The sequence below is a fragment of the Xiphias gladius genome, chromosome 15 (genome assembly GCF_016859285.1).
Source record: "Xiphias gladius isolate SHS-SW01 ecotype Sanya breed wild chromosome 15, ASM1685928v1, whole genome shotgun sequence".
NCBI lineage: Eukaryota > Metazoa > Chordata > Actinopteri > Istiophoriformes > Xiphiidae > Xiphias > Xiphias gladius.
Genome location: NC_053414.1, coordinates 9,436,985 through 9,447,241, shown reverse-complemented (window position 1 = coordinate 9,447,241; position 10,257 = coordinate 9,436,985). Strand labels below are relative to the sequence as shown.

Below are 10,257 nucleotides of genomic sequence, written 5' to 3'. Positions count from 1 at the left end.
TGGCTGCATTTGTTGGAATACATCAGTAGCGTGACCAGATTTTGCAAATGTTCAGAAATGAAAAAATTCCATCAAAGGCTGCAGTCCTCATCAGTACGTAAGAATTATTGGCACCTTTTTCTGTTTTTAAAATGCATGAAAAATCCATTTAACTTCATAACAAAATTACTGTACATCTGCAACTATAAAACGAAAGTTGCTTACCAAGAGATATAATGTCCACGTTGAGACTCTATATCCATTTTAAGTAAGATTTTATCAAAAAAAAAAACAGTTCGGCATGTTTTTTTATTTTTTTATTCATTATGTAATCAAAACGCAGGAGACTGGGATTACAGATGTACATTTTTCTCCCAGAGAGCAAGTTTGTTATGCAGCCTCACTCTTGAGTTAAAAATGAGTTTAAACCTGTTTTGTTTGGAACAAAGCCCATCTCATGAACAGATTACTGCTTCCTCAGAACTGCAGTTGAAAACACGGCGGCGTCTCAGTCCAGATCCAGCCGCTGACACATCACCTATGCAGCTGCCACTAGAAGTTCAAGGTCATAAATTGCTGGGAAAATGTGCTTAAGGGGAAATTCCTTTCTGCTCAAATGAGCTCATATTTTGATATTTCTATCTTTCACCACAGTTCAAAATATTTATAAATCAAGCTCATTCACTGCTTCATACATACTGTGTATTTAGTGGTCCTGAAATATTTTAGGAAAACCAAGATCATGGGTTCTGTTCTTCTGGATTGCTGGTCTGTCATAAAGGTGAAAGTTATCCTTGAGTTTTCTCATATATTCTAAACCCATCCCAGCCCCGGCACAAAAGCCATTTAATCTGCTTGCAGAATGCAAAACATAGTATTATTTTGTTTGTGAGGGATTCATAAACTGGTCAGATAGCATTTTTGTTATGGCGTCCATAACTGCAGTATAGTGCATTTCATATTCAACATTTGCCTCATTGGTACCAAGACAGACCAGTTCTGCAGAAACTCACCATCCAGGGAACAGTTTTTTCTTATGTACTAGCAGCATTTTTTGTTTATTAGTCTGTGTGTTTAATCCCCAATGGAAATGTGAGGTCAAACACTGTTGTTCCACCCTTAGTGAGAATATTGACACTATAGGCTGCAGAGATCTTCTACCTTATTTAATCCTAACGGACCTAATGTATGTTCACACTCTCCTGTACAGACTCTCACTGTGTTGTTTGACAAGGTGAACAAAAACGGGGCAACTAATGACTTATTTATAGAGGACATTATCTTCCTGTGAGGAAAAGGTACTGTATGTCCCCAAATGTACCTTCAAGCTTCAACGCCGTCTGAGTCACGACTCATATTTAAGATCCTGAAACATTGGACTTCATCTAAAATCAACAACAGGCCTTCGATTTGGGTTCAGAAACAGCAAGGTATAAAGCCCATTGGGTCCTGACATGGCAATGTCATGGTTTATCCATATATTGATGTATCTGGTCCTTAATGGGGGGCCTTAGTGAAAGAGCCGGTGTGATCCTGACTGTCAGTGGACTGCTGGTGAGCCGCCTGGGACTTTTGAAGTGGAGACATTTTCCCATCGGCTCACAGATGCTATAAATACTCATTAAGAGGCAGCTCTCGAGCCTTCATTCCAAGTTGGATGACACGATGTTTAGGTTTTTATAACAAAATAAGTTTAGGAAGGAAGAAGCAAGCATTTACAGTGAGTTACCAGAAAAATAGAAACCCCCACTAATGTGTAATGCAATTCAACACAACAGACCAGCATTAAATACTACCGTACTTGAAATATTCACTTTTTATTTAAGCTGAGACTACTGTTTTTTATGTTTGTACTCATTCATATTAAAGCTGTACTTTATGACGGCCAAATATAAAGTTTCTAAATTGTTTTATCCAGGTCTTATTCAGAATACTTAATCACGAACGAAACTCTCTCCATTATTTATTATCGTGTTGGCCCCCAAAATAGTCAAATCTAAACATTCTCAGTCCCAAAATACTAGAATCAGTTTTTTAATTGGAGAGTGTGAACGCCACTCAAGTTGCTAAAACCACACATTCAAAAATAAAAGAATAAATCGTAAATCATGGTCAGCCAGAATTGAGATACTACGCCTCACAGACTAAAAATATCGATACTAAGTTAATATTATGACCTACTGCATCAGACACCACATTAGAATTATGGAATGAGACAACCTACTTACTCAGTAAAATAATGAGATACTAATGCAGAATTATGAGAAATTATTTCACACGGAGTCAAATTTCTGACTTAGTGAGTAAAAAAATGAGATACTAAGTCCAAGTTATTGCACAGAGTTAAAAAATACTGAATTACTGAGAAAAAAAACAACTACATAGGAAGTTTTTTAATCATGCATAAATTATCTTTATTTTTTTTTTTAACAGAAATGGGCTTTCATCAAATGTTTAATACGGCCTTGCTGTTTCTTACCAGTGAAGTTAGACCATTCCTAAATCTGCCTAAATCGGGTCCTCTGGGGCCGCCTGGAGGTCCCAGGACCGTACTTTGGAAACCAGGGTCATAGGCGTAGGCGGGTTTATAGTTTCCCACCCTAAATCCGGGCGATGTGTTGGGTTAAAACGGGAGTGTGTGTATAGCGTGGAGGAGTGTAGTGTGGAAGAGCTGGTGGCCGGTGCCCCCCCACCCCAAAAAAAAAAAAAAAAAAAAAAAATCTCGCGAGACTCTGCTTCATTCTGTGGACCGCGTAGACCGCTACGGTCCTGTCGTGCCCACCCGGTCTCATCACCGGGCTGTCGGACAAGACAGAGGAGGGGACACAGAGCTGGCGACAAAAGGACCGACACCATGGCGCTCATCTGCCGGGTAAGATGAACCGTGACTCAGGTCTTGTGTGGCGTTTTTTTTTCCCTCAGAGCGACAGATTTACGCTCGGTCCCGGCTTAATTGTCGCGTGAAGACATAAAGGGAACCGCCGGCCTTTCTCCCACATCAAAGGCGGCATGATGAGGAGGTTCGTGGGGAGAAAAAGCAGAGGAGACTGGTGGGGGGGGAAATAATAATAAGTTTCTGCCCTCGGCTGTTGCTGTGGCGTTAAACGAAAGTGACCGTTCACATGAGAGAGAGAGAGAGAGAGACAGTGTCCGGTGCTGCCGTTGAATGGGCACATTGTAACCTGTGTACTGTATAAATTAAGGTTGTTTTCCGACCGAGGACCGGGAGGAGGTGATGGCGAGTCCTTTGGGGGGGGGGAGAGGAATATTACCTGAAATAAAATGGTCCTATAACCTGCACCTCCCTTGGCGAACGGCCGAGGTTTTTCTTAAAAACAGAGTTCAAAACAAAACAAGACAAGGAGTGCTGCAGCTAACACCGCAGACCGACTACCGAGCTCCACACACACATTTCATGTATCAGGAATATGTTTAACCTTTTTTTCTTTTTTTCTTTTTCTCTCCTCTCGCGCGCGCGTGTGCCGTGTGTGGGGACAGCGCGTGCCAAGACACGAGGAGTTCGAGGATGTTAATTTCTCGAAATAGGCCCCTGCAGTCAACGTGGAGTTTAGATTTAAAACCTCGAGGGGGGAAAAAAAAAAACCACACAGAAACCAGTAATTTTCTCCGTCATAATATGAGCCGGGGGAGTTTCTGCTGTGCTCTGCTATCGTCTGGATTGTGTTGGGTTTTTTTTTCGTTTTTCTTTTTTCTTTTTGGTTTTAATAGGACGGTCACTTTTTCCAGCGTTTTCCCTGCCAGCAGATGTTTTAATGGGTAAGGACACTAAAGGGTGTAAACCCTCTAGAGGGGCTCGGGACCGAAGCTGGCCTCCACCCCCGCACTCCCAGTTTGTTCACAGCTCTGTGACAGCTGAGCGCACCCGGGCGGAGCCTGAGGTTCCCACGGCCCCTGGGTAACTTCGGTTGCTGGTCAAAAATACAACAATACAGCCAGAGCATATAGTGCGTTATACGCCATCGCATACTTTTGAAATTAACCTAATCTGGGCTATTCGCAAATGTCCCACACAAAGTTGGATTTAAAGCCTTGAATTGATTCGGCACATCCCAGTGTGGAAAAGGTGTTAAGAGCTATTAAGTAAATGTATTGATACGACAATGTAAAATACTCCAGTACGAGTGAGAGAGCATGTTGCCAAAATGTAGTTAAAGTATCACAAGTCAAATTAGTCATTATGAGGAAAAAGTTCATACTTTCATACACGTACTCAACTGGATATTTTGTGACGTTATGGAGTATTTAAGTGCCAACTTTTACTTCTATTTGAGTAACTGTTATCAAAAAGCAATTGGGCTTTTACTTGAATACTACTCCGCCCACCTGTGGTTATAACTGTGTCTAATTTAGTCCATACAGTGCATCATATTTTGTAAGGTGATGTAAAAGCTGTTAAATAAAATGTAGTAATTTAAAACTTCAAAAGTACAATATTTTCCTCTGATATCTGTCGGAGGGTAGGTACAATGTAGTATATGCAGTAATGAAAATATTCAAGTGTAGTATTTCAAAATTATATGTCAGTACTTGAGTAGATATGTTTAGTAGCGTAGTAAAAGTACAATACTTGAGTAAATGTACTTGCTTCTGAGTTTTTTTAGCTACTATAATATCCAGCTCTTATAATCCTTTTACTTAACTCAGGCTGTAAAAGGAGAACTGGGGTCTTTGTAACATTTCCTGTTTCCCTTCAGTTGCAGCCGGAAAGGAGGAAGTCCCTCCTTCCGTGATAGAAGAGTACCATGGAGTTGACATGATCTCTTCCTCTGTTCTTCACCAATCACGGCTCCCGATTCGATATAACCATGGGTACGTGGCGTGGTCTACGAGTGGCGTTCATCCTGGGGTCTTTGTTTATGATCCTGCTGATTATCGTCTACTGGGACGACGTCGGGGGCTTCAACCTCTATCCGCTGCAGGACCCCAAACACAGGACACTTCAATCTGATTCTTGCCCCCGGACGACTACAGGTGCTTCACTTTCCCCCTCCGCCAGCAGAGCCCAGACCAGTTCTTCCTCCACTGTCCCCAGCACCGCTTCCAGTACGAAACACGTCCCTGAGAAGACGAGAGGGGCAGCTGAAGAACAAAAGCAGGAGGAGGAAGAGGACAAACAAGAGCAGAGGAAGGAAGAAACAATCGGGGATGTGGAGGAGGAGAAAAGGAGTCATACTTCTGTTGATGATAGAGAACAGGAGGCAAGGAAGCGGAGGATTATGGATGTTTGTTCCGGAAAGGATGCGGTGGAATTCCCTGGAAGGACTCGGGCATTTGAGCAGATCCCCAACAGGGAACTGGATCACCTGATAGTGGATGATACACACCAGATTATTTACTGCTACGTTCCCAAGGTACAGATATCTTGTATGTGTGTGTGTTTGTGTGAAAATGTAGGTGGTGGTACACATGTGGGTGGTGACTTAGCCCACTGTGTGTGGATATAAGCGTAAGACAAAAGGCAAGTAAGTAAGACGACAAAAACATAGTAAAATCACAGCTTCCTGTTTTTCCTCTTCAAACACGCATTCACAGGCACATGTTCATAGTATCCCTTGTCTTTCTGAAACAGCTGGTCTTTACTTTTTCTTTCCTTCCATCGCTGTTCTCCGTTCAGGTGGCGTGCACCAACTGGAAGAGAGTGATGGTGGTTTTGTCTCAGTCTCTGATCTCGCCCTCCTCAGGAGAACCTTACACTGACCCAGAGGCCGTACCTGCGGACCTTGTACACAATTCCTCTCTTCACCTCACTTTCGCCAAGTATGACAAACACACACACACACACACACACACACACACACACCCTAAAAATACTCAAAACTGTATTGTTAAGTTGCAGTAGTGGAAGAAGTACTGAGCGCTTTTATTGTAAAAGTAGTGATAACACAGTGTAAAAATACTCCATTCAAAATTGTACTTAAGTAAAAGTACAGAAGTATTACCAGCAAAATTTACTTTAAATATAAAAAGTAAAAGTACTCATTATGCAAAATGGCACTATTCAGGGAGGTATATTTATCATATATACATTATTTGACTGTCTTTAAAGATGCATGTACATGTAAGCAGCATTTAATCCTGTCAAGGTGGAGCTAACTTTAACAACTTAATATACTGTTGGTAGTTTATTCTAAAACAGTCCATGATATTTTTTAAGATCACGATATGTTTTACATGGAAAGCCTTTATTTAGCCTTTGTATACTGTGTATATATAGAGGCAGGAGCAGGGGCCATAACCAGGATTTTAAAACTACTGACATCAAAAATCCAAATTCACCCTTGTGCCACCTCAGGCCTGAAGAAAGTTTTGACGAGCCACCAGTAATGCTCTGGTAGAAATATCGGATTTTTTAATTTAATTTTATTAATTGATTTAACTGTCAATTTTATTTCTGTAAATTCTCTCACCCTTTTTAATGCTGCTATATTTTAAATTTATACTTTTTTGATACGAAGCAATTGTGGAATGGAAACTCCTCTTCAGGTTGTACAAGCCCCCCAAAGACCCTGAAACTTAAGCAGCTAAATGGAATTCAGCCATCATTAATTGAAAGTGCCTCACAGGTGACAGATCTCAAAGTACAGTCAATATTAAGCTACAACAAATACATTACTTTTTGACTAAAAGAAGAGCACTTCATCCATTCAGTTTTTTGGCAAAAACACCTCACTTGCTGGACAGAGCTGTATATATAAAAGTATTGTATATTTTTAGAAAAAAAACATGTTTGTATTTTAAAGTAAATATGTAGCCTACACAAACCAAGTTCCTACTTAGAGAGACCAAGCCCCCATTGTAATTTTTTTTTAACAACTCAAATCTCCCTAGCAAGCCATAAATGAAATAAAGGAAATATAAAGGGGTCTCTTGTTTCCCAAATATCCTGCTGAATCCATTTCTAAAAATTGTTGATGTAAGAATTTTAAGAAATACAGAAAATGTCACTGTTATAACCTCTTCAATTAAAACTTAACGAATGAAAGTTTGTAAAATTACTGTATGATTTCTCTGCGTTGCAACGTGTTGTGTCTGTCGCCACTCGTTTTCACAGGGGCATTAATTAATGAAAAGATACATGGTCTTTTTCATCAGCTCTGCGATGACACTTAGATCCTGAGTGGTACTGAAACCGTGCTTGTCAAACTCTCCGTATGCTAAAGGAGTTATTTACTGAGTTGACGCCTGGAAGAGGAGAGTGGAAACGACAGGCGGGGCTTGGTGCTGCAGCACAGACAGACCTTTCTCTACCCCTGAGGAGCTTTCTGTGTTTGGATATGAGCATCTGAACATACCTTTTTCTGTCTGCAACTTTGCGCAAGAAACATCTTTTTTCCCCTTTAGGACCGATTTTTTTTTTTTTTTTTTTTTTGGCTTTGTTTTTAAGTCATTCAGAGACATCAAAAGTTTTCAGTATCGCATGAAGCTTTAAACAGCTACACAATTTGGACGTTTGACTGGCAAACTAAAGCATCACAACTGCCGCTTAAGAAAGAAGACAGTGACGCTAACGGAGTATCCTTCATGGTGTTTTTTGCGTGTGTCTCCGTGTCTTCTTTACCAGGTTTTGGCGCCATTATGGTTCTCTGTCCCGCCACCTGATGGCACTCAAGCTCCAGCACTACACCAAGTTTCTGTTTATACGAGACCCTTTCGTACGTCTCATCTCTGCCTTCAGGAACAAGTTTGGAAGGTGTGTTTCGTGGTGGTGAGAGTGAGTGTGTGTTTGTGCGTGTACACTGGTTCAAGGCAGAGGAATATGCCTCACTTCACTGACTTAACAGCAGTTCTTTGATTATTGAATTACTAAAGTGTGTGCAATTCTGTGCGTTTCAAGGCCCAACGAGGACTTCTACAGGCAGTTTGGTTCGGTCATGCTGCGTCGCTATGGTAATGTCTCTGGGAGTTTGCCAGAGACGGCAGCTGAGGCGTTTGCAGCGGGAATCAAACCGACATTTCAGCAATTTATCACATACCTGCTGGATCCAGACACCGAGAAGGAGAGCATCTTCAACGAACACTGGCGACAGGTATTTCTCTCACACGGGTACAGGGGCACGAGCCGTGTAAGACTACACTTAATACAATTTGATTTCATAGATGATTGGATTTTGTGAAATCACAATATGCATACATAAAAAAGTCTGTGCTTCATCTCCCTGGTTTGTCTCTCACTCCCCTCTTCCACTGGTCATATCCCACCATCCACATCTGTTTTTAAAATTATTACCAACATACGTTATATGTACTTTTTTGCTATTACCTAAGATTGTCCCCTTTCATTTGCACTTTGTGCGTGACCCAATTTCATACTATATATTACGGTAATTCTATAAAGATTTACACAGTGTACCAATGTTGACATTTCCCCGTTTTGGTTTGGATTCCCAGTTAATACACAAGAAATTAATTTATCTTTTCGTCCTAATAAGAAAGGATACAAAGACAACGGCACCTTTGGAACCTCACTGTCAGTTCCAATTTGATTATTTTACAAAAAGTCAATAAAAGCTTATTTGTACCGATCAGTTTCCCCGTTTGTTTTGTCAGCTGTTGTTCGAGCCAGGGCAACAACTTTTTTTTTGTTAATGGAGGCAGATCATCCATTTTTATTGTGTGTCGTATTGTGGAACAACAGCGCCTGTCAACACCACACAAAAAGGAGCCATTTTAATCTGCATGTTGGGATTTTTCAGTACATATTTAAACTAACAGATATCTTCATTTTTCATGGCATTATTGGTTTCGGGAACATTTAAATGTTAAATGGCATTTATTCTTTTTCATGTTTTATTCACTAATGTGGTCTTTATTTTCTACTCCTTTTTTTTATATTCTGCTCTTATTTTTTTGCATTCTACATATGATAGAAACAGTCAGAGGCAGATATTACACACAAAGTCACAAACAATTTTAAAACAGTTTTAAAAGTACCTGCCTTACTTTTGTGTGTCTCAGGTGTACCGTCTGTGCCATCCATGCCAGGTCAAGTATGACTTCATTGGACGACTAGAAACCCTGGAAAGTGATGCGGATCACCTGCTTAAGCTTCTGGAGGTGGATCATCTGCTCCGCTTCCCTTCAGGGGCACGGAACCGAACTGCAGCCAGCTGGGAAAGAGACTGGTTTGCACAGATTCCCATAGCAATGAGGAGAGAACTGTACAAGCTTTATGAACCAGACTTTGAGCTGTTTGGTTATCCCAAACCTGACAGCGTACTCCATCAGTAATCCACACAGAGCCAAAGGCCTGGGCACTGCACTGTGTGTAGAGCCCACACCTCACCTACCTGCCTTAAAAGAGAAATCCATGATGCTGTTTGTTTCATTTGTTCTGTGCTTACCTCAATTGACAGAAGTGCCTGCCAGTATTATTTTATTTTTGTCATCATTTCATATTGGAAGCCGCTTACAAGCTACGTTATCCCAGTCTGTTTCCCCATGCAAAGGCACTTTGAATAGTATTTTGTGAATAGTATATTTGGTAAGTCATGGTGAAAGGACTGGGGCTAACTGTTAGCTGACATTTCTGAAGGGAAATATGTTGCACAAGAATAAAATGTTTTTGTAAATGATCCACTTTCTTTTGCTAATTTTACTGTGCGTGTGGGCGAGGCAGTGATGCAAGAAGAATTCAGAGTTTTTGTGGATAAAATTGAAAGTAACCAACATCACATTTCAAAAGTAATCCATTGCAGTCAAAAGTTCTCATTTCAATTTTTTATTTAAAGTACCAAACACTGTAAATCTTATATGTCTGCTGTGGCTCTGGAGGAGCTTTGTCTTGTATGAGGATCTCAGCTTATGCTTGGGGACTTGAGATGTTTAACAGAAACTCTGCTTTACAAACTAGGAATAGAGTTTAAAAATTTTGAAATATGCTGATGTTTTGAAGGTGCTATTGAGTTGATCCTTTATCCATATGTGTCAAAACACAGTACCAAATATAAACTTAACGTATTGTAAATGTATAACAATCCATTGTGACATTATGTAAAATCTGAACTTGCAATGTCTTTATCTGCCAAATACAAAGTAGCAAAATAAAAGGTTAAAAGTACAGTATTTCCCTCTGAAATGTTGTTAAGTGGAAGTATACAGAGTAGTAAATACTGTATGTACAGTAACTGAGATACAGCAGAAATGAATGTAAAAGTACCGTGAAATCGTACCTAAGACCAGAACCTGATGTGAACCTACTTTCCACCACTGTGGTGTGTGTATGATATTGTGGGGAGTGCAAAGAGACAACGAATAATG

General features: G+C 40.4%; 1 protein-coding gene across 2 annotated transcripts; it reads left to right on the top strand.

Moving 5' to 3' along the window:
- Positions 1 to 2,745: 2,745 nt before the first annotated feature.
- On the top strand, positions 2,746 to 10,031 carry LOC120799755 (carbohydrate sulfotransferase 12-like). Of its 2 annotated transcripts, none has more exons than XM_040145099.1 (6): positions 2,746 to 2,851; positions 4,695 to 5,351; positions 5,615 to 5,757; positions 7,562 to 7,690; positions 7,835 to 8,027; positions 8,983 to 10,031. In XM_040145099.1, exons 2-6 carry the CDS (start codon positions 4,806 to 4,808, stop codon positions 9,226 to 9,228), a joined length of 1,257 nt encoding a protein of 418 aa, XP_040001033.1. In that variant the 5' UTR covers positions 2,746 to 2,851; positions 4,695 to 4,805; the 3' UTR covers positions 9,229 to 10,031. The 2 variants fall into 2 exon arrangements, with proteins under 2 accessions (XP_040001033.1, XP_040001031.1); XM_040145097.1 differs by having other exon boundaries at positions 8,956 to 10,031.
- The last annotated feature ends 226 nt before the right edge of the window (positions 10,032 to 10,257 follow it).

Bases quoted from the DNA above. Each gene is read 5' to 3' on its own strand.
- LOC120799755 (XM_040145097.1), top strand. From the start codon at position 4,806: ATGGGTACGTGGCGTGGTCTACGAGTGGCGTTCATCCTGGGGTCTTTG. The intron at 7,691-7,834 runs GTGTGTTTCGTG...GTGCGTTTCAAG, and splicing joins TTCAGGAACAAGTTTGGAAG to GCCCAACGAGGACTTCTACA. The intron at 8,028-8,955 runs GTATTTCTCTCA...TGTGTGTCTCAG, and splicing joins TCAACGAACACTGGCGACAG to GTGTACCGTCTGTGCCATCC.